The 24,962-nt window shown below is 38.7% G+C and overlaps 1 protein-coding gene across 4 annotated transcripts; it reads right to left on the bottom strand.

Moving 5' to 3' along the window:
- Positions 1 to 12,816: 12,816 nt before the first annotated feature.
- On the bottom strand, positions 12,817 to 24,773 carry fbxo9 (F-box protein 9). Of its 4 annotated transcripts, none has more exons than XM_080450087.1 (13): positions 24,635 to 24,773; positions 21,962 to 22,036; positions 19,147 to 19,258; positions 18,370 to 18,427; positions 17,413 to 17,506; positions 16,448 to 16,572; positions 16,224 to 16,338; positions 15,507 to 15,625; positions 15,301 to 15,391; positions 15,128 to 15,223; positions 14,408 to 14,501; positions 13,931 to 14,085; positions 12,817 to 13,660 (listed from the first exon to the last, which is right to left on the bottom strand). In XM_080450087.1, exons 2-13 carry the CDS (start codon positions 21,988 to 21,990, stop codon positions 13,549 to 13,551), a joined length of 1,200 nt encoding a protein of 399 aa, XP_080306213.1. In that variant the 5' UTR covers positions 21,991 to 22,036; positions 24,635 to 24,773; the 3' UTR covers positions 12,817 to 13,548. The 4 variants fall into 4 exon arrangements, with proteins under 4 accessions (XP_080306213.1, XP_080306214.1, XP_080306212.1 ...); XM_080450088.1 differs by having other exon boundaries at positions 19,162 to 19,258; XM_080450086.1 differs by having other exon boundaries at positions 12,821 to 13,660; positions 19,162 to 19,278.
- Between the last annotated feature and the right edge of the window lie 189 nt (positions 24,774 to 24,962).

Raw genomic sequence — 24,962 nt, 5'->3', positions numbered from 1 at the left:
GTGTTGCTTTTCCTTTAGAAAATACAGTTATTTAGATATTGTCCCCTTTTTTATATTGGTCTCATCATCCTCCATAAAATTCATTGTTGACATAAGTATGTTATTATCAACATATATCAACAGTGTATACGATAGCAGTAACAGCGGTGACAGGACAAAATTAATGAGCAATTGTGGAAAATGAAAAACCCTTACAATAATCATTTTGTATGTTTTCATCATTTTATTTTAATAAAGGCTAGAGACCCAAGTAATAAGCAACTTATGAATTGCTCTCTGGAATCTTAACCCAATCTTTATCACCCTTTATTACTTATGCTTTCCAGCAGCGACTAATTCCTTCAAATAAGCATTGTTTTATGAAGATTTTCCCCATTTCAAGTTGATAAAGTGTAGTGGTGGTACAAATGTACAAATGTTTTTTTAATAACTAACCTAACACAGTAGTTAGTAGGCAAGCTACAGAATATAAAAAAAATCTGTACCACCGTAGAAATTGTCAGTTGATTGTTAAGCATTTTATAACAACTGAAGCTCATGAAAATGATTAGATGTTAAATAAATTATTTCCATCAGAATTTTAATGACAAAGAGAAACATGGTACACTAGCGTGTTTATCACTGAAAGCAGGTCAAGGAAACATTCCCATGTTGTCGTTGTGGTTCATCAATTTACAGTATACTGTAGCTTTTCAAATGAATCAATATTTGGATTAGCATAAATGTGCATAATATTATATAGAAACTAAACAAAAATGTACTGGGAAATATTATATATATATATATATATATCGGGAAAAACATTGCACAGAGTCTCTTCAACCACTAATTTGCATGGATTTTTGTGCAGTCTTTTTATTATTACATGAATACAGCACTATCTCAGTGACAATGCCAAAGCCTGCTGGCAGCGTCCGATTGTATACACTATTCCATTCCCACAATACACCTGGATATTTTCTCAGGGTGTGTGAGGGTGATGTAATGTTTTATATTTAAAGAAAAACTTTTGTCAGAGAAAAACAATATCCTTGATGCTTTTCAACTTTTTGATGCTGTAATTGAAATGTAAAAACAGGCTAGGCATTGTCATGATGTTAGCAGTATATAATTTTTTTGCCTTAGTTGCTTTTTATGCAGCTCGTCAACAGGCTACGGACTAATAATTATTTCAAAACTGTTATTTTTCATGTGCTTATAAGTTATAACCATATAATTGAAATTCATTCATTTATTTTCAGATATAAATATTTTTTCACCAGCTATGCTATTTGCCATCCATTCTCTAGAACCCATTTGCCTTAATAATAAAATGCAAGGGCCAAGTAATAAGCCACGTGGCTACTGGTCAGATCAATGTCTTCATTCACTGACAGTGGACATGCTATCCATAACAATTTGGCTATACTCAATTTCATCAATGCAGAGGTGAAATTTTGTGGAATGTTGTGGACATATTGGACATGTAGACAGCTCTACATTGAAGGGACTACAATAATCTTCACATTTTTAACAATAATGAAAGCAGCCTATAGTCGTTATAACAGCAAATGACACAAAGGGAGCATGAATAAAAGCATTAACCACTTAAGCCCCATTTCAGTCAGGAACACTCACGTCAAAGCAGATTTAACCATTTATTGCAACAAATGGAATACAGTTAAACTTGGTGTTAATGGCTCCACTCTTGGGATGTTCCTTAAATTATGCTTAAGCAGCATGCTAAGCATAATCAGGGAACGCTACCCCATAGTATACGAGAGCAGGCCTAAGCAATACATTGATACATTGACTTCAATCAGCAGACATAAATCACAATAATACTTGAGCCAATGCCAGACTCTGATCAAAAGGTGGAGGCTGGGGTGTAGGATGCAGCTAAAGCTGCAGCAGAAGTGTAGCAAGCAGCAAGTTCTGTCAGGACAACTCATGAAAGGATAAAGACAACTTATGAAGGATAAGATATTTTTATTGAATATAAAATGAGCAATATATTTATTATGGTTTGGCGATGAATTGGATCTGCTTTTAGGTACTCTGATAAAGCGCATCTCCCAACCATAGGGACTCCGAATCCCCTGTACATAAACAGCCGATCCAAAACGACAGGTGGTAGCTGGGGTGGTGGAGGGTGAGCACCAAGACAGCAGTGACAGCAGCAGCAATGGCATGAGCGCAGCAAAAGCAAGCAGGATGAGAAGTGCAAACTTCTAGCTTAAAGGAGGAGTTCACCCAAAAAGTGACTTATTTTCTATCAATTACACACCCCATGAAGCCTTGATTTCATGGATTTATTTTTGTTTTTGTGGCATACCTAAGCCAATAATTTGATGACCGGGTGTATTTCCAGTAGGAGACACAAATAATCTACTTTGTGTCTCCTACCGGATACATTAGCCGGTAGGAGACGGGAATCAAATTATTAGCTTAGGAATGCGACAAAAACAAAAAAGAATCCATGGATTCAAGGCTTCATAGGGTGTGCAATTGATAGAAAATAAGTCATTTTTTGGGTGAACTCCTCCTTTAAATAGAGCGGTCTGAGAATGAAAGGAGTGTGTGATTGGATGAGTGGACGTGAGCGTGGAGCTGAGGCGGTCCAATGGTCGCAGCCAACAACTGCACTGAGTTCCCTGGCAGAACTTGCTCTGCGCATGGCTGTGCCAAGCGCGACGCTCATAGAAGCAGAGATAAAGTGAATGGAGAAGCCGTATTTAAAGGAGCCGCTCTGTTAGAGCGTGAGCTTTGATTGGAGTGTAGAATAGCGTGATGTAATGGCCAGCAGAGATGTGAATGGAGAGTAGGAAGCTAGGCTGATTGAAAACAATCAGTTGACTGACAGCCGATTACATCTGAGGCGTGTATGACTCCAGCGTCCTGCATGAACTAACGCTATGCTTCATTTACTTCAGCATACGACAAATAGCAAGCATAGCAGATCTTTTTGCAATAAAGGTTTTACTTGATTCATCTTTTTATTTAATTTGTTTTGAAAAACGTTTCTTATAATGACGTGCCCTAACTAGGAACGCTTATGGTTTAAAGTGGTTAATGTTCCTGTCTTTTTTGTGCATTTAGCTTCATTTGTGTGTTTTGTTTGAGGGGTAGCTGATGGTCAGGATACTGAATGTAGGTCAAGGCTTTCCTCTGTACATCCTGCCAGAAGAATTCAGGGCTTCCTTCCTCCTCTATCAAACCTTACTGGTGCTCATCTTTTTGTGTTTATACTAAATTTGTCTCATCATGGTCTCATGAGAGGCTGCAGGACACTGACAAAAACAACCATTCACTATTGACCATGCCAATCATACACTGATTTGTTTATGCCTCCCCAACGGACAGCCATGGCATTACTATTAGTTTTCGGGTTAGTCCGTTTCCAACCTTGTGAATGTGATATCTAAGCCTTGAGGGAATTTCATAACATTTGGCACAAACGTCCACTTGGACACGAGGATGAACACATTAGAAGTAGGGTTTCAAAGGAGGCTACTGTATGACCTCACAAAACGTTCATCAAATCCCTTAGCCACTTGAACCCCAGCATCCACATTAGCCACAAATAGCAGATCTACATATTTGGTGTAGACAGAAAAAAGCAGTCCAAGTACGGAGACAATTCAGGTCCAGTTTACCAAGTTTACAGGGTTTAAGTGGTTAAGATCTTCCTATATGATATCAGTCTGAACAGACTGTATTTAGTCTGGCTGCAGATATAAACAGCGCCTGATTGGCAGAGACATACAATTGCGATGCAGTATTTCTAGTTCCTTCTGAATTCAGCTCTCAACTCAGATATTACGTCACTTACGTCATTATGTCACTGTCAAGCATATTTCTAAAAGGTTGACTCCCTGCAGACATCATGATCGCACATTCTTTAGTTTACGTCATCCTAAGTAAGCCACCTGGCCAGGGGTCACCGCCATGCTGGCTTGTGGTGGACATTTTTGTCAAAATTCTATTTTTGCCATGGACATACAAATGAGCGGACAATAATATTACCAGAAACACATAAAGAGCTATAGCCTTAAATGACCTTTGCAGGTCTTTAACTCTGAGAGTGCACAAATGGAACCAAATGGACCCTACGGATCTATTTGGTTCCATTTGTGCACTCTCAGAGTTATGGGGGTCCTTGAAAACAAAAAGTTAGAGAACCACTCTCCTAGTGGACTGCTAATGTGCCTTAGTCACTAGGCTAATTTACTATGACGCTAAGACTTTAGTGTACTACTAAATCAGTGTTATAAATATTCTGAAGAAAACCTGGAGACTGACATAAAGTAATTGGGTCTTATGATCAAAATGACAACATTATAATGTAAAAAACTAAAAATCGATATCGTGTACGGACACATTGATGTTGACATTGACGACCCCCTGCAGACAGAGTCTACTGTAGTGGTTTGTTATACTAGATGTTGTGCATTTTGTCCTTTGGATACACTGTACAGCAGGTTCCCAAGGTTTATGATATGTACTCTCTATCTATCTAAACTGCAAGCATCACAGATGTTGCCACAGAATCAAACCTTTGTGTCATGGCTGAAGCCCTACTGATACCAAGAACATATATCAGTTCATAGACCTTTACACTGGTTCCTTGTATGTACATTTGTACATTTCTGATTTTGTGCCACATCATGAACCATCCAGACTTCTGGGACAGGTCTGCTTTCTGAACACAGAGTCAGAACTAAATGAGGAGTGTATGAAGTGTGTTTCATATTAGGGTGACGGGTGTTTCCTGTCTAATAGGTTAAAGCTGTTTACTATCAGGTCTGCTGCTTTAACTTTTTTTTTGTTTTCAAATGATGTGCACTCTGTTAATGCTGTGTCTTAATGTCTCAATGCTTTAAGTTTTAGGTAAAGCATTTTGATTGGCCTTGTTGAAATGTGCTATACAAATAAACGTGCCTTGCCTCACCTTTCCACCTAGTATAGCATGGACTATGGAAGCTGTGCAGGCAGTGTCTCTGCCTCCAGTATCTTGTGCATGCACTGGAATGCAATGTCTGTCACACAAAGCAGGCCTTTGGAGGACAGAGCAACTGTTTGTGTTTTAAGGTGTGTCTACTGGCCAGCCGCAATCCAAACAGGGCTCACCGGCTTTCTGGGGCCATAGGGCAGGTTACTAGTATGGAAATGATCTGAGTAGCACCATCATGGCCAGATCCATGTGCATTTCTATCAAAATGGTTTTAAAGTTTTAGTTTTAGTTACAAATCTGTATTTTCTGGGAGCAATACTATCGTACAAAAAAAGAAAAATTTAGGCTTGATTATTTCCCACCGGTCTTCTAGTCCTGACGTGATTTGCATTCCTACAGTAGGCTACATACTGTCGTACAAATGTCTGTAGAGCAAAGCCAATATCTTGTTTGAAACAACCTCTTGTAACCCAATGGTCCAAGTTGCTTTTATTGTTCTATTATTATAATTAGACACCAGTGAACTGATCCTAAAATCAGGGTGTCTTTGCTTTGCTTTTCCTTTCCTATTCTTTCCTGTAAAGCACTTTGTAACATATCTTGAGAAGTGTAGCAGTAATAAATTGGATCATGTTTTTGATGTGCAGGCCAGGGTAAGGTTTCATTCTTCCTCCACTCAGGAACGATGATTCCTAACAGTAATGATTTCAGATGCATCAACAGTGACACCCTCGTCGCATCAACAGTGGCAGACTGAAGGCTGTGTCAGCCTGTGTGGCATGTTGCACACGGAAGCATACATCAGGCTTGAGAGGCATGGATCAAATGAACACTTGTGTTGATATCATTGTTTTTTTTTGGCAGACTGTACTTTTTGTCATTAGACCACAGCACGTACAGTATGCTATGGCAATGGCTATCAATGTTGGATCCGGGGACCCCCAGAGATCCTTGAGGGGGTCTCCAACTGAATTATTGATAGAAACTTAATGGACCCATATAGTCTACATGGAAAATGGGGTCCATGCGCATAGGGTGGATTTTTTCCTTCTTTGGAAATATACAACATACAAATTAACACATTTTCCACTGGACTCTGGTATTATTAAGATTCAAGCATATCTTGACCCTATTTCAGGGCAAAAATAGAAAGAAAAAACTGAGCCACACAACTGTTCAGATTACATCTATATTTGTCTTTTACTAAATACTTGTTGATTGTTTCTTGTAGATTATTTTCTCATAATCCTTGGAGTGTGTATTTAAAGATTCTGCCTGGTACCAGGCTGAAATATATGTTGTGTGTGTGTGCGTGGGCATGTGCCTGAATAGCACTTCTCACAGAGAGAACTCACAAAGTGCTTTACATACAACAGGCACAAAGACACATGCATGAAGCATTCCAAAAACAAAAGACCTAAGACATTCCACAAAGCTTGTTTTAAACAGTATAGTGTTTCTAAGTGCACAGTTCTTAAAAATGTTCACATAGGCTGCAGCTCTCAAAACCTGTGGAAGAGCATTCCATACCTCTTTCTTTTTTACCTTTTTTCATCCCACGGGGGAACTTCAGTTTTCAGCTTCACCCAGCTGAGCGCTGCCCACAGAGGAGCACAGATGGGGAGCTGTCTTGCTCAGGGACATTTCGACACTTAAGAAGCCCTATTTAAAAAAAAGAATAATAGAAGATCTACAAGCTCACAACGCATCACAGTTAAGTTTAAGACTTTTGAATACTTTAGCATTTTTAAAAGCACCTACTCCAATATTTTAACTCGAAACAAATTTCACTGAGCAGCTTTCATTTGTAGTTGAGTAATGGTTCACCAGGAGTATCTATACTTTGACTCAAGTACTGGGGTAGAGAACTTTGGTCCACCACTGCTGCGAGTAGAGCCTCACTTTGAAGCATATAGTGATGTCCAGGACCTGCTACAACGATATGTGCCAAGCAGGACCCTAAGATCAGCTGACCAGGGTCTATTGGTCATTCCTCATACCAGGTTGGGCAGCCATAGATGAATGGTTAGAGAGCCCGCCTGGGAAGCCTAAGGTTCGAAATGTCCCTGAGCAAGACACTGAACCCCCCTCCACGCTCTGTGGGCAGCACTCAGCTGGGTGAAGCTAAAAACTGAAGTTTCCCCGCGGGACGAAAAAAGGTCAAGCACAAAAAGGAATGGAATGCCCTTCAACAGGTCTCAACAGGTGGACATTTTTAAGAACCACTTATCCACTCATCTTAGGATGACTTAAAAAGTGTTTTTAAGTGGTTCTTAAAAATGTCCACCTGTTGAGACCTGTTGAAGGGCATTCCATACCTTTTTGTGCTTGACCTTTTTTCGTCCCGCGGGTAAGTTTAAACAGCAGTGTGCACGCACGCACGCACAAGTATTTAGTAAAAAGACAAATATAGATGTAATCTGAAAATGTTTGGCTCTGTTTTTTGCTATTTTGAAATAGTCAAGATATACTTTATTATTTTTAATAATACCAATTTAATGAAGTCCTTCAGTCCATATTGTATGGAAAACATTGTTCATTGGTCTCTGTATGTTGTATACTTCCTAAGATTTGCTATTTGCAATTGTTTCCATTTGGGGGTTTGGGTAGAATATGTGTAAGATAGGGTTAAATGAACCCCATGGGACATTATTTCAGCCTGGTACCTGTCAGAATCTTAAAATACACACAAATGCAGTTGGTAAAGTTGTGCTAATTTTCTGGTTTGGGTTCAGGATATTTTTAATAAAGGGTTAGAAATTAACCCCATGGGACATTATTTCAGCCTGTTACCTGGCACAATCGTAAAATACACTTCAAGGATTAAGAAAAACCAGGAGGTTCACACGCACCCTATGCGTGTGAACCCCTTTCCACCTAGACTAATATGGGTCTGTAACTCACACACTTTGTACACTTAGTTAAATTAACACTGAGGACTTTACGGTGAAAATTGGCACCCCAGAGATCAAGCATGTATCAAAAGGGAGTCAGTGGCCTAATGCATAGGCATCTGTAAAATGAAAAAGGCTGGGAATCACTGTTCTAAAGCATTTGCTTTAGTTCATTGTATTCCCCCCATGGTTATAAGTTAATTATTTTACTCTCTCCTAATGCCTTGATGAGCTCATTCAACTTGCAGGAAATGTAAGTCACTAAGGACATTGTAGAGTGTTTATGCCAAGCAGTCATCCCCAGCATGTGTCACACCCTTGTACTCACTGCAATGTGTCCAGAATGATTCCCTCTGTTGCACGAGAGCTGTTCATCAGGCTCATCCAACTTCTACTTATTTTTCTTACTGCAGGAGAGAATAATCTATCCATTTCGATCCTCTCTTGCCCTTGGGAAAAGTACTTTAGGATTTGACAGGATTTTCCTGAAGCTTTAATTACATGTAGTGGCTTCTGAACCAGCAGGACCATACCCATGACGCATTGCGTGGACAGCCAGATCCGTGCAGAGCTGACCTAGAAAGAGTTATGTCCCACCTAGAAACAACTGTTTGTTGGGTATTGTGGTGTGATGGTAATAATAGCAATAATCCTAAATTCATTTTCCAGTAGGACATTTTTAATACAGAAATGGTTATGTTTAGGTACTTTATATGGTTCCCAATCTTTTCAAGAATATGTTTTAAGGGACATATCTGGGACATTTTTATATCCCACACCTTCAACCTACATCATTATTATGCAGTACAAATATTGTTCATATAATTCTGCATTGTAACATACAGTATACAGTACTATGTTTTGGATGGCTTAGATTAGAAGGCTACCATCTCTGACAGTTCCTGCTTTCACTGTGTTACAAAATATCCCATTTCCCTTTCTTCAAATCTAGTCCTATATTGCGCTGATCAGAGCAATGGTCACCGAGTTATGGCCAGACTACATGTCCCCTCCGATACCTGTGATGCTTCACTTCTTTTCACCTCACAGTGAGGAGGTTCACTGGGAGGACGTAACACATGCAGAGGAACACACTATTCCTCCTAGTTCCACACCCCACTGGACAGGCACCTTGTACATTACAACCTAACCTGTAGGAGTTGCTAGTGCAGCGACAGAGATCTCCCTCCCTGTCCAGCTATCCTCCTGTGAACACAGCGAATTGTGTTCGGTGGAACGCCCGGCCAAGCCCGATACACCGGAGAGGACCCAGTGGTTATTAAAGGTGATGTAGTGTGCTATGCTATCGAGAAATTGGCATTGAACAAAGCATGTGGGGCCATGATCAAATAACAGCAGAACATCGGAAGCATGTTAGTCATAGAATTTCAGTGCTACTTCAGCGTTGTTAATGCACGCCATAATGCCTGAATCCATGTTATCTGTCCTGTTAGTGCCAGTGGTCAAAAACAAAACAGGTAAATTAACTAGCACAGAAAATTATGGACCTATTGTACTGGCGAGCATACTGTCCAAGGTACTAGAAGGTATCCTCCCCCCAAAAATGGGATACCAGGGTTACCTATTCTGAAGAAAACCTGCAGACTGGGAAGTCATCCACTGTATTCACCTGTTTCCTAGGCTGTGTGTTTTCCACTTCCTGTCGATTTGATCCAATGAAATCCAATGAAACTGGTCAGATGACCAATGATATCCAATGAAATCGACAGGAAGTGGAAAACACACAGCCTAGGAAACAGGTGAATACTGGCAGGTGGAAGTCCTGATTCAGACATAATGGCATGGCCCAAGTCTGGCCCAAGTCTATCCCGTGTTGGGGATTTCAATAATTGGGTCTCATCAGTACAGTCAGTGCTACTATCACATGTTACATGAGCAAAAGGGCCACTTAGCGGTGCAAATTATAGGTCATATGGTTATTATTTTCAGAAGACAGTGTAACTTGAGGAAAGGAGGGGATCAAGTTCTACCTGCTTATGGTAAAATAGTTTTTTTGTTTGTCAAGGTAGCTTCAATAGTTGCGTTTTCCAGGAGGGTGAACAGGTATTCTATCTTGGTGAGAAAGTCAGATATGCCAATTGAACAATAGAAAAATGAAGATGAGACAAAACAGATACGTACTGTACATGATGAGAGATTAGATAGTGAAGGGCATGAGTATGACAGGATTTACAAGAATGCAGTGTCACAACTAGTCTGATGCAAGGGCTCTTATGAGCGGGGGTGAGCAAACCAGTTTGACCGGAGGTCACTTATGGCAGTGGTTCTCAACCTGTGGGTCGGGACCCCACGTGATTTTGGGGGGGTCCCCAGATCATTTGCTTAATGTGCAATATTGTTTTCTCACTCAACAGTAAACAAACCAACATGCAGTATAGAGTATACAGGGTATCTACACATTTCTAAAGTCACAATTTAAAGACTTTTAATAAAAATAAGACCATTATTGCATCAAAAGTCATCAAAAAACTATACTATAAAAACTGGTAAAACTTGGCCAAATTGTCAAATAACATAAGAAAGAGGCAAACATTTTGAAAATAGCTGATCTACATGCTCACAACGCCTCACGTTGTGAAGCATTGTAAGCATGTAGATCAGCTATTTTCATATTTATCTGTGGAACTGAGTCAAACTAAATGTAATGTCTCAACAACTCCTACGATTACAAGTGCTTGTCAGGGTGGGGGGGGGGTCCCCACTTCAAATATGAGGGTGGGAGGGTCCCCACTTCAAATATGATTATTTTTGGGGGTCGCAGCCTGAAAAGGTTGAGAACCACTGACTTGGTGATTGCGGACCCCCAGGCTGTGGATTGAGGCTTTCCATGAATTATGGCTGTTTAGTAGGTCTGCACAATACATCGACAATTTATCATCATCACAATATCAACATGCACAATTTACATTTCGCAAAAGCAATATACATATCACCTTAAAATAATCCAGGTATAAAGGATGTTTTTGTTTGGATTAGAAGAAAATGTTTTAAGGGGAGCAGTGAGAAACTGTATTGCTATTAGGTTGGTGGTATATATATTCATTGTCAATATCATCTTTTGCCAGGTGCAATGTTTTCAGTAAAACCATGTTGTTGGAATGGAAATATACAGTAATTGATTTCTTTCTTCATTTTTTTCAGTGTGCTTTTCATTGTCTGGGTTCTATGTTAGTAGCAAACCAAAGGCAGAAAGACGTTCAAACTGTATACTTCAATGTTTGTTTACTTATTGCGTATTGTGCAGCCATACTGTGTAGTGTTATTACAGTTTTATTGTTATTATTGGACATTTTGAAACACTTTCTCTCGATTTATGAAAGCCAGCTTTAGCCTACTTGTTCAGTTCTGCACTCCTTAGCCTGGTTAGCAAACAGCTACAGCTACTCAACAGATGACATGCTTTATGTTTTTGCTCTTTTCCTGCACCACACTTCACACACACTGACCACACTTCTTACACAATCTAAAATGTTTTTCTCCCACAAAGGATTGAATGTACATTAGGCTATAATGAAAATATACATACATATTATTTTGTAATACAAAATTGGCCACAGACATCACATGTACAAGTCTTGCTACGGACACTTCTGTCTGTATACGTACGGACAGACATGTTAGTGACCCCTGGTCACTAGTCAGTTTGGCAAATAAATGGTTGTGTTTAAGCATTAGGTTAGACATGATTAATTTAAGATACATTATACGTTTAAAATGTTGTGTTTAAGTATTAAAGCTGGTTATGTTAATGTATAGTACAAGGCATTTTTTTGTTTAGGCATTAGTTTAGAGATGGATAAGTTTAGGTACAGTATAAGGTTAAAATGGTTGCATTTAGGCATTAGAGGTTATGTTTATACAGTATACGGTTAAAAATGGTGGTGCCTAGAAAGCAGAAGTTGGTTAGGTTTAGGTACAAGCTTAGTCAGTGTGGCTAAGGTCAGATTGGTAATAATGATCTATAATATCAATAAACTTGATTTGCGTAGAGCTTTCCAAAATAAGATCACAAAGTGCTTTACAAAACAAGATCAAATATGACAACAGATGCAACAAAGGATTTGCAGGGGCGGTTAGTAACTGATATCGTGTGACCTCAAACTCCTGGATCAGTTCAGTTCAGAAGCCTAGACCCTAATTATAAAATATTGTTCAATTTTAATTTGTAACATTTTAAAGATTGCAAACTGGTGTGGAACACAATGGCAAATGGCAAATTCTCTTTCAGAATTAAGTATTTATTCATTATTAACCTTACTACAGCTTTAGAATAGAACTTCTGTATTATTTACTGTTGATCTCTTTCTACATCATTTTCTCCCATGTTGTGGGTATCAAATAAGAATAATACACAATGTGCCATATTTTCCAGTTAACTCACCAGTTTTGCATTAGTTACTATGGATAAAGATTGTCCTTCAACCTGGGGAGACATCACTGCTGATTCTACTTCCATTCCAGCCTTGATCCCTTATCAAACTTGAACACAAACAAAAAGGTTGTTTTATACACATACTGTACTCACCCATATCACAATATCAAGACCCGTCTCACCATCTCTCCCCAAGCATGTAAACATTATTACATTGCTTATAAAGATAATGCTGGTTAATCAACAGAACTAGAGAAAAGGCTGACTTATTAAAAAAATAAAAAATACTTTTTTCCCCCTATGAGGACATGGATGCCATCAGAGTTCATATGACAATTATCCCATAAACTTCATCCCAAATTATGCTATGCAGACCTTCCACTTTCATTACATATTTGTAATCTAATGTATCATATATCTAATTTATATTTACATTGCAGGAAAACATTTATAGTATGAAGTCAACAAGCTAGAAAACATTCCATTCCAAATCCTGTTTGATCTGTTCAGAGCCTAATTCCTGGAAAATTAAATACATGGATTATACTGCCATGCCCTTACAAACAGAAATTATTTGATATTATGAAATCATGTCTGTGATGTATTTTGACCGTGGTTGCATAACAGGAACACAACAGCATTTTCCATGAGTATGATTTATTACTTTTGCTCCAAGGTGATGATACAAATGCAATGATCGGGCAGAATCACATGGTAAAATCTTCAACTAATGATTTGCATTAGACTGCTAACATACAATAGTTATTTCCCTTGGTCCAGACCATTTAAAATCTACCCTTGGTGGATCTCCAGTTGATCTCCCTTCCTACTGTACATGTTAAGAGGACAAAATATACCTTTACTCATAAAACCCCACAATTCTGTTTTGCTGAGTGAATCACATTGAGAAGGAGATTATGTGATTCAGTTAGTCAAGTCAGAACTGCTGGTGTAATTAAATTCAACAATTTGAGTCCACCATTGTTTATTGAAGGAGTCAAAGAGGGAATCTGCACAAACAGACAAGAGAGTTTTTGAACATTCATTGCTAGGAATAGGCAAGCGCAATCCCTAATTAGCTTAACTGCACAATATTGTATACAGCTTCTGGAATAAGTATTTCCTGTAGTGAACCTTAAACACAACATGCTTGTGTGATAAACACTAGGCGGCACTATAATTCATTCAATAAAACCAGAATACATCTGCAGCACAAATCTAACAGGCGAGCGATATATGCATCTTGTAGAGGTGTTGCGTAGCCATCTGTATGGTCTTTAGACATCAAGTTACAGTATCATTATGCATGCCTTTGGCCATTGGGCTGCCTACAGTGGACGCTCAGAGAAAGCAGTGTAGCTCTTCACACGTGCAAAGACAAAGGGTGTGTACATCTTGTCCTCCAGGTCAAAGGCAGTGACAACAGTTTCTCCAGCAGGTCTATAAAGAAATATGATTGTATGTTTTTGTTCCCATGAATAATAACTATATATTATCTTTATAAGCAAAGCGCATATATATATATATATATATATATATATATATATATATATATATATATATATATATATATATATATATATATATATATATATATATCAGGATATTCTTGTACAATTCTGTCATGCAAGAACATAATTTTAAGTCTGTGTCAATAGATGGAGTCAAGGTAATCAACTCAAGAGCCTCAGTAAAGATCAAGCTATGTACCTGTAGGTGATGTGGCAGGAGTGATGGATCCAAACCAGCTTATTGAAACGTTGGCGCCCCCCAGACGACAACTGCAGCCCAACATGAAAACTGTGCTCAGCGTCAGGTCCTGGGTTCCGCCTGCAGAACCGGTTTCTTTGAAACTCTGCCACCTTCTGTTCAGATGAAATAAATGCAATCCTTGTTTTTATCAAAACCCCTCAGACCCGGTGCACTGAAGGTGTATGAAATAATTAAATATTTTATTTTATTTTTTATTAGGTTTAAAATCTGTGTCAATCAAAAGTGTTCACAACAACAATCTTACAAAAAAAACGGAACAAAAATGTTTATTACTCAAATATAATCAAATGTAACTTAAATGTAAATAATATAATTTAACTTTCCACACAATTTGTAGTGAATGGGTAAGAAACTAAATGGAGCTAGTAGTAAAGATGAAATGTTTTGACACAAACTTGTTAACGACAGACTCACCTCCTCCTTTTTCTTGCAGACGAGGACAAAAACTTTGGTTTGATTGTCTGTCTCCTGTGACAGACGGTAATGACCAAGCAGCACAGACTCCAATCTGTAAGTAGAAATGCTCATTCAACCATCATGTGCTAATGTTCTCCTCAATTCCTTAGCTAATTCCATGTAGCTGCCTGTCACGATTAAGGAATTTTACATGACTATTAAAACACTGGTTGAACACTGGAACATGAATTTAAAAGATTACATTTCTGTTTGTCTTTTAGGCTTCGAAGTTGCACAGGGTAGATATGACAAATTACCTAAATATACAAAAAGAAATGATGGACACATTTACTAATTTTATACTTAAAAAAAACATTAATAGTGGAAATAACCGATCAACAAGCTCACAGCGTGTCGCATCGCGAGCTTGTAGATCTGCTATTTCCACTATTTTTTTTTAAATATATGAAACATTTTCAAAATGGAAATGATTATGACGATTATGCAAAATAATTGGGATTATCTCAAATAATTGCGATTAGGCGATTATGTAATAAGTGCGACAGGCCAAATTCCATGCAGCTAGTACATAACCCACTCTGTCGAGCTGCCTGTCTGTCCAAAATGTTCAATTACATATCGAGAGCTGGTCGCAACTTATCATGAGTCATGTGCTCGTTTAATTTATTTTTGGCTTTCGAATTGAGTGTTTGTGGAGAAAATACTTTAAAAACACACCTGGTATTCTTACTACGCAGGCGAGGGACGATGACCAACGGGTCTTCAGGAGTTGTCAGCATCATGGCTTTGCCATCAGGGAAGAAACGGAGATACCTGTGACAAACATGAGAGCAATTACTTATCTGTGTACATTTGACACATCACTGTAATATCAGCAGTGAAATATCTACCTGTAGAATTCAACACAGTGCCAAGCCCTGTAGAATCCATCGAGGGATTCCTCTCCTTGGCGAATGTAGGACGACTTGCTGATATAGACACCTACAAAAGAAACAAATCTGGACATCAAAGGCTGTATCAGCGCCATTACACCTGAATAACAAGTAATGTAGCACAAATAATTTCTCATGTTGTAATTTATTATATGCGGTATTACCATCAAAACGCACACGAGGTCTCTCCAGAAACATATGCCTCCAGGAGTTGAAGTTTGCCAGTTTGGTACAGTTCCGTCCCCAGACTCTGAAACAGGCACAACGCCAAAGCTCTGGGTCCCTTCATAACACAAAGGATATAAATCAAACGCAGAGCACTTAGGTTTGAGCGAATATCACATCTGGGCCTTTTTTGTTTACATAATTGTATTAATATCAACAGTTATACAGTGTTAAAATGTTGAGATTAGACTGATGCCAGATTTTTGGGTCCGATGCCGATCCTGATTTTGGAGTCCTAGACCAATTACTATTTTTACTTATTTTCTCAAAACATTTGAAAAGCTTTTAGGATTTAAGCTCTATCAAAAATAGCCAATCTTCAAGCTCACAACATGCCGCATCGAGACACGTTGTGAGCTTGTAGATCCACTATTGTTGAAAACTTTAAAAAAATTCTCTCTGACATGCCCAATATAGGGAAGCCAGGTTGAAAGTGATAAAAAGTCGGGACACATCGGCTGCGTAATTGCCAATACCGATGACATGAAATAAGTCAAATAATAATGGCAGACATATCGCCAGACAATTATTTATAAACAAAAACGGATTTCAGTCATAAATTGTTTTCAGCTCGTTTTCTGACACACAAAGGCAGACATGTGGGAAGCAAGCATTGGGCAAACAAGCCACCTTATTTGCCAGAAGAGAGGGCTAACCTTGCACAAATGTAAAAACCACGGCAGACTAGGGAGAGCTGCTCCAGGGCGCGCATGTCCAGATCACTGGACACGACCCAACGAAATATGTACATCAGAAGCTCTGGAGGCAAGGCTGCAGTTAAACACAAAGGAGTTCAAAATAGAGTGAGAAAAACATCAGATCCAATAAAGTGAAGTTTGAACAAAAGATAAAGTTAAGTTAATGAGCAAGATAAATCTACCTGAAATATGCAACTGAGTCATCTCGGACTCAGGACTACATATCTTTGGAGAAGAGTCTTTCAGGGTGAGCTGTTGGTGGAAGTAGGCAAGTAGATCTTCTATTTCGATATTGTTCTCTGCCATGCTACAACAAAGTATATGATATTCAATGAGCGAGTATAGACTGTGTACTATATGTTATCTATCTAGAGCTATCAAATTGTAATAGTCTCTCTGCCAAACCATGCTCATGTCTCTCAATACCAAAAAAGCAGTTAGGCCTATTTAATAGCAGGTAACAGGATATAGGAGGAGGCTAGACCAACATGAAAAAGGAAAAACCGAAGCAGGGAGAGTGGACCTACAGCACATAATTATTTCTGAATATCATTAAACTACTGTGCACTACGTTGCTTCTGAAACATAAAGCCCAGTCCACACCAAAGATTCGCAATGCAACTCGTTGCAACTTGCAACCAAACTTGCAACCAGTTTCAGCGGTCTGAATTGACCTATTGCAGGTCGGCGCAGTTTTGGAAGTGTTTGCAAGTGGTTGCAAGTTGAAAAGAGTTGCGTTGCCAATCATGGTGTGGACTGGTCTTCAGACCCGTTAATGATATTGTGATTTGAATATGTTGTTAAATTCAGATGCTGAATTTTTAATTATGATGCCAAAATGAACATTAAATCTTGTTCAGTCGTGCATTATTTGCAAAACCACTGGTCGCAGCTTTCCATTACAGTGTTTTTGAATGAGGGGACCTCAATGAGTAGGAGTTTAAAAATATGTTTGATTACATTTAAAACAAGTAGTAAATAGTATATGAAATATGCATTTCATCAACAGAAATCATCTTTGTAACATTGTGGACACGGTGAATGTTATTCATTTCTTCTCTAATGTCTGCTGGCAGAAATCTGAATTATTAATCTATGACCGAATCATTGGCAAAGATTCAGACCAAACCTGCATTTATGAACTTACTAGTTTCCACCAACTCGATCAGAGTCAGGTTGATAGTTGATTTTAAACTCAATGTCAGGAACAAGCTGCATTGCCCTGCGATAGTACTTGATCGCTGTAAGAAAAACGACACATTATAACCGGGCTTTCCCAACAGATGCACATAGGTTGCATGAGGTAGAGCGCATTACACCAGGTGGAATAAAGTATGCAGAAGCAGAATGTTTTGAATGATATGCTAGTAAATGTACACATATAAACAATATATCTACATTTACTGATATCCCCATCCTTTCAGATATTTTGTGACCTTTCTTTTTTGCCATGTCCTAGTACGAGTAGTAGTGATATATACAGTTACTCTGGGGACTTGACACAAATTCTCCTCCATTCCTCTTTGCAGTTAAAATATTGTTTTGGGATTTTGGCCTACTTAATTTCCACCTGTCTTCATAGGACATGCCTTAGTTAAGAGCTTGTAGATCAGTCGGTTATATATAAAAATAAATCCATGATTTATTTTGCATCAATTCGATACGCTTCTCAATTATGCAATAAATTATGAGTCGATAGAATAATCGCTAACACGATAATCGCTAGCTGCAGCTCTACTATGCACACTTGTGCTTCTGGTGTGAAAGGGTTTACAATGTTTAAGCAATATAACTGATGGATATTTTTGGGGTTTGGCTCTCAACCCACCAAAGCAAAAGGGTGATAAATACTCAATGCTTGAAAAATAAATTGATATTTTTGTAATAATAATCAAACATTCATTGCTTTTATGTATTCCTTGATGATTTTAAATGCAGGTATAACATGCAAGTTTGTCATTTCATGTAATGGGCTTTCAGTGACCTTTTCCTGTTCAGCAGCAGTGACCTAATCCTGTCATGACGAAGTATGTCACAGACTACTGATGTCAATCATTTATCACACTAAAGTGATTTGATTTCACCATGTCTTCCATAAACAAACCTTCATAGACAGCTCCATTCTGCTCTTCTTCAACAGCTTTCAGGAATAGCCCTCTGGCCTGAAAGAAGACGGCAAATATCAGCATTCAAAAGTGAATTTCAGGAACAGCTCTGTAGTGAAGGTAAAAAGAATAAAACACAGTACAAAAATATTTCAAAAAGGTTTACACTTTTACCTTCACACAGAAGGACGATTGTTATAAAAGGGGTTCTGATAGTAGAACAAGACTGGGTCCAGTACAGTAATGGCGTGGCTACACGTGGATATTAGGACTTCATGTGGCCAGTCGTCTATGACGTATCCATCTACAACTATTTGGGCATGTTTCAACTCGATTCTACAGCCCTTATACACGTCTTGGCTATGAAAGAGTCTAGCCGATGACAGTCCCTTTGACTTCCATTGTGAGTGATAAAAAAAAAGTTACATTTATTCAAAAAAGTATAGAACATACTGTATGTGAATAAAAATGTGTGCGTGGGATTCTACATTAGCCTTGTGACAGCAAGTTTGTGAGACAAAAAGACCCTCTTATACAGTAGATGGCTACATCTTTCAGAGCCATGCCGTAAAAAATAGTTAGGAAAATACTGGAGCACAAAGAAAATCTATTAGCTCACAACTAGGCCACACACGTCTTCCTGCGTCCTGTCTGACTCAGATGAGTTGTGGGATCGAAACAAGTCTGCCTGCACATAATACATTCTCCATGCTCCAGTATCTTCCTAGGTCAGGTTCTTCTTCTGCCCAGAACAGAAATAAACCTGGCTGCAATACCTTTTCTTCCCGTACCAGTTCTTGTGTCCTTCGGAGATCTGTGGCATGTGCTGATCCTCTATTCGTCCCGCCGGCCCCAGGGTAGGGTTTCAGTTCAGACATCCATTGAGCTCTGAACACATTGAGCTCCAACTGTCATTGAAGTAGAAAGTTGCACATATTCTAATTCATGGTCTTCATCATTCTTGTCATTTTTATTTTCCTAGAAACAGACTGCAGAGTTCAACAATAACTCACTGGAATGGTTGCATGAGTGACAGGTTTTACAATCAATAAGACCTGAGGCAGATTCCACAAATGCCTCCTAAATTAGTAGTTCTGACACTTGCAAGATTTTTCTAAAATATTCAAAAATAGCAGATGTACAAGCTCACACACGCTGTGAGCTTGTACCGGTATATCTGCTGTTTTTTAACAGCCAACGCAAAAATCTAAAATGACATAGAGGCTTTACCGGTATTAATGGGTTAAGTTTAGGTTTGAGGTTTTCACCCCTCAAAGATACATGTCAATGTCAATAATATGTGTCTGTTTGAACTGTGGAGTATCGCTGGGAAACCGCCTGTTAGGTAAGCACCACACCTTGGAGAGAGAGTGGGACAGAGACAGAGGGAGGCTCTACAGACAGCGCAGCAGCCTGGGCTGCGTCATAGAGGGGCGTTACCTACCAATCGCCCTCATGAATCAGCCCCAACTGAGCGCACCTGCGTTGACCGGCTAGGTGTGGCACCAAACCTCAAAAATAGCCACTCTGTCTCAATCTAGCACTGGCTCTTCTGGTGAACAGACGGGTGCTACAGGCGGTATGCTAATTGCTGGTGAAATGTAGAACTAAAGGACTCTTTCTTTTACTCCCAGGCAACCTACGGAGAGGAATGAAAATGCAGATGTTATGACGCATGGAAGCCCCGAACCCGGGATGAATTTATGTTGAACATTATTATTTGATTTGAACAAAAAGTATAAACAATGCTCACTGAGCCTGGCTGTTGAATAAACGCCCTTTATTGGGTTTGTACCCTGTCTATTGTGTCTTGGCCTTGATCAGTTCCCCACAGAACGTTGAAATGTTAGTTCAACCAAATACACCAGATGGCAAATATTGATTGGTTTGGCTCTCCAAACATCCAAATCATGTTGCATATCAAACTTGACTTTGTGAACAGTTCCATTCATACAAGTCTAAATCTCACCTTCATACCCTGACCAGGTATTTAAGTTGGAGGCAGCTTTACTGTGGGTTAGGGCTGAACGATTTTGGGAAAAAATCTAATTGCGATTTTTCTGACTGATATTGCGATTGCGTTTTTTTTTTTTTTTTCTTAAAAATAAAAAATAAACTTTAAGTCAAGCTTCAGTTTAGTATTCACTGTGTATGTTTAAAAAGTAATTGGAAGTAATGGAACATTACCAAATGGCATACCATTTATTTACTGTTCTAGATTCTAATAAATAAGGATGAGAACTAAAAGATATGAATTGCTTCATTGCTTCCAACATGTATCTTCCAAGTACTTTTTTTCCCATGTATATATTTAAACATTTAGCTGGAATAGAAATAGCTTATTTTTGTAAACAACCCAACATTGAACTTGTTAAGTCATTAAAGGTAGGGTAAGTGATTTTCTTTGGGTAAAGTAAGTGTTAAATAGCTCTATATTCTGATAGTACTCATTGCTATAGAGTGTTTGTTCAGTAAAAGGAGTCCAGCTCTTTATAAAACAGAAAATGCATTTTCGTTTCAGTTTCAGTTCCAATTTTATCCAATCAGGATAGAGAACTCAATCAGGATATAGATTAAACAAGTGAAATTGGAAGTGATGACACTAAGAAATGAGCAGGCAAAATTGGAACTGGAACACTCTAAAAATGAAGCTTAAAAATGGGTACTTTCTCCTGATTGGCTGAGATTTTGACACCTACCGGAAAATGTATTTTCTGTTTGTTAAAGAGCTGGAGAGACGGGGAGACTCCTGTTACTGAACAAACACTCTATAGCAATGATTACTATCAGAATATAGTGCTTTAACCTTTTAACAAAATACTTTTTGTTTTAACCAAAAAATATCACCTACCCTACCTTTAACTTCTGAAATGAAGTTCAATAAATAAAATAATTACCTTTTTGAGTAAACAATTCACAGCAGTGAAATAAGTAGGTCTTTCACTTATGGCTCCAGAAGCATATTTACTGATATCCAGTATTTAGCTTATGTAGATTAACATTCAACTAAAATGTAACACTTTTTTGTCTCACAAGGCAAAGTCCTCTCCTACTGTACATTGTATTACTACTAGTCCTTGGAAGTGAAAAACTCAGAATACATAACGCAGTGGTGGAAAGTAACTAAGTACATTTACTTAAGTACTGTACTTAAGTACAATTTTGAGGTATTTGTACTTTACTTGAGTATTTCTAATTTCCAATACTTCTACTCCACTACATCTCAGAGGCAAATATTGTACTTTTACTCCACTACAATTATTTGAAAAAGGGGGAGGGGGGGGGGGGGGGGCTCGCTGCCCTCTCGCTCCCTGTAGAGAGAGGCAGCCACTCTGGAGAGAAGGAGACAAGTCCCGCAGGTGCTCTGGGATTAATATTAATATTAAAATGATTAATTATGATAAAATAAAAAATAAGAAATAAAAAATCGCAGCCTTTGCGATAAGCTAATCGCGTGGTTTCAAATCGTGATTTCGGTTTGAAAACGATTAATCGTTCAGCCTTACTGTGGGTATACATACCGTATTCAATGAATTCAATAACAGCAGCTGTTTAGAATTAAGTTATGTGTCTGTTGAAGATAAGACTTACTTGGAGATTTGGATCATCTGAACTTTCATCTTCTTCCTCCTCTACCATACCGCCAAAATTTTTATTTTCTTCAACCTATGGGAATCAATGATTGACAAGTTTGTAATTAACAGCTTGCTCTTAACAGACAAGCATCAGTCTGTCATCAGAGCATCACAAAACAGTGAAGCGTGATGATCACTCATGGGGCCCCAGAGGTTAAGTACATGGAGGCCCACAGTAATTATTTTGAATTCCTATTGACAGGTATGTTTGTGTAGCCTGGAATCCAGGCCGACTTGCTTACGTTCCATTTCAAACATGCAGAACATTCTGTCTTATATAATTTAATATGGCAGAGGTCAACTACCTTTTTGACATGAAGTGCCATGTTTTTATGTGCCAGTGTGAGTTCTTTATAAATATTTTCTTTCACAACATTAGACTCAGAGATAGTTTGAATGAATGTACAAGTATGTGCAGGATGTTATCTGCACATAAAAAATGTTATGTTATCTATATTATGCAGCCCCAGCGTGTGCAAGCACATGCAGCCCATCCAGTAGCCACTAGACTACGTTCTTTCATGCAGGAAACCAAGAGCAACAACGTACGCTATACACTTAAGGTTCCTAGATATCATATATTTTCATGGGACCAGAATTCCTAGCTATGGCCCTTTCATTAGTGTAACCAATTCAATACCAATGGACAGTTGCTTACAGTAGTTGCAGTTAGTTATGCATGTCTGACATCCCAACCATGGCCGTGGAAGCATTTCCCCAACAGCTAAAACAGAGTTTAGTTCATACTAGTCCGCTCATATTACAATGAAGGCTACAGTAAATTGAACTGCATGTTATAAATCTCAATCTGTCATATAACTGTATAATGCTCGGAAATGCTGATAATGCCTGTGAGACACACTTTTTTTTCCAGGAGAAAGCTAGGGCTACATATTCCAAATAAGGCAATATTTTCCAACACCATAACTCACAGCCCTGACATTTCATAAGTCTGACAGGTGTGACCGCAGCCCGAACAGGATTTTAAATAAATGTGATGGCCGGGTAAAAAAAAAAAGCACAGTGGATGCTATTCAGGCATAGCTGGCTCATAGGGGCATTTATTAACCATTATCCAGTAAAGATAAGGAAATCCTTATTCACTTCCACTTCAGAAAACATGGCAACCCCAGGGTTCCTAGTAGCAGAGCCCGGAGAACTGCACTTTCAGTCTGAAAGTGCACAGCACAGTTTCCGGCTTTAGGGTTAGGGTTGGCGTGAAGGCTTAGGTTTAAGGTTATAACTTATACTGTAGGTGTGTTAGAGGTCAAGAAGGTTAGGGTTATGTTCTAGAAATTAAAAAAAATAGATTCTAGCAGTGCAGTCTCCAGCTCTGCAGGAACCTCCTACTCAAACATTGTGCAATATTTCAATGGTTATTTATAACGTAATTTACCCCTTACATATCTATGCATGCATGATCCATGGACTGTCCAGTAAGATGACCTGTCCACCCAAGCTGTGTCTGATTGGGTTACAGTCAGTGCTAAAGGCGTGTGTGTGTGTGTGTGTGTGTGTGTGTGTGTGTGTGTGTGTGTGTGTGTGTGTGTGTGTGTGTGTGTGTGTGTGTGTACACACTCAGGGGTTGACAGGTCATGTACTACTTGCCCAAAGGTCATGCCCATTTCCCCCGAAAAGTAAATCAGAAATCATGGGTAATATTTTGATTATTGTTCATTTTAACACTTTACTTTCTACTTGCAAATTCTGGGGCTGCACGATATAGACAAAATGTCATACCTCAATATTTATGCCAAATATCTCAATCAAATATCTCAATAGCTATACAATATGACTATGGGTTCACACTTTATATTAAATTCCACAGACCATTAGTCACTTACTTGCCTACAGTACAACTTGACAAAGCGCTCTTATTATATTTATATATATATATATATATATATATATATAAAATGTATTCTTCCTTTAATGTAATGGAGATGATCCGCCCATCCCACTAAAAGGCTGTCACTGATTGGGCGAAGCCTCATTTAAGCCCAATATACGTCATCGTGTGACGGTGTCGCGCGCCGAAAATAGCCGATATACAAGTACAAGCTCACAACGCCTCAATGCGCTGTGAGAGCTTGTAGATCGCCCATTTTATTTTTGACTCCTGTCCTCAGTCCAAGCTCGATGGATTAGTGTCTTATTTAAGACTTTCTTCTAGCGTCAGTAGCTGCACTTATTCTCTTTTTTAACGGGAATGACTTTCACAGAAGTGATATCAGGTGAAACGTCCTCAATATTTCCTCACTAGACCCTTTGACGCGTCATAAAATATCATTTTAAATTGAAATTCGTCACATTGACCAATATATTTTTTAAATGTGTCACATTGACAAAAAAAAAGAATTAGTCAGTTTGATTCCTTTTTTTTATTAATCATTGTCGTTCCGTAACGTAAACACGTTTAGCGTCGACATAAAGCCAATTAACTCTGAGCTTAACCAGGCCAAATGAACGCTAAACTAAGACATTATTAAACACCTGCAGAGGACACGCGTCATGACAAACAAACGAGACGTGCACTTGGCTGACACTAGCTGTGCAGCTCGCTAGCAACAAGCTAGCAGGCTAGCAAGTACTAGACACATAATAATAACTGATAAAACAAGCGACTGACCATCGTGTGGCTTGTGTGTCAAGTCTTCTTTTGCTGTACAAACGCGCTCAACAGAAACCTTACAGTTCACAGTCGGAGAAACGGACAACACAACGAACATATTTACGAGCTCTCAGAAACGCAGCCATTTCTATGGCTCGCCTGGAGCTTCTATACTATATAGTACAGTGTAATGTAAAACTAGTGGTGAACAACACGCCCTCTAGAGTTGAGTGTTCACTCTGTGGGGGGTGCTGCCTGCCTCACTCAGAATACCAAAACGCTCGCCCCAAAACACAGTCGCCCCGGGGCAAATCCGGTGGTATTCATTCACCTGGTATTCCTAAAA

This window comes from Gymnoscopelus braueri (genome assembly GCF_963280865.1).
Source record: "Gymnoscopelus braueri genome assembly, chromosome: 14".
In the NCBI taxonomy this organism is placed as follows: Eukaryota; Metazoa; Chordata; class Actinopteri; order Myctophiformes; family Myctophidae; genus Gymnoscopelus; species Gymnoscopelus braueri.
The sequence above is the reverse complement of the archived record's forward strand: the minus strand, read 5'-3'. Positions and strand labels throughout refer to the sequence as shown.

What these genes read in the sequence shown, in the direction of transcription:
- fbxo9 (XM_080450085.1), bottom strand. An exon ending in GGTTTTTACATTTGTGCAAG is followed by an intron (nt 15,626 to 16,223) that starts GTTAGCCCTCTC and finishes TGTGTTATGAAG; the next exon opens with GGACCCAGAGCTTTGGCGTT. An exon ending in CACTGTGTTGAATTCTACAG is followed by an intron (nt 15,224 to 15,300) that starts GTAGATATTTCA and finishes TGTTTGTCACAG; the next exon opens with GTATCTCCGTTTCTTCCCTG.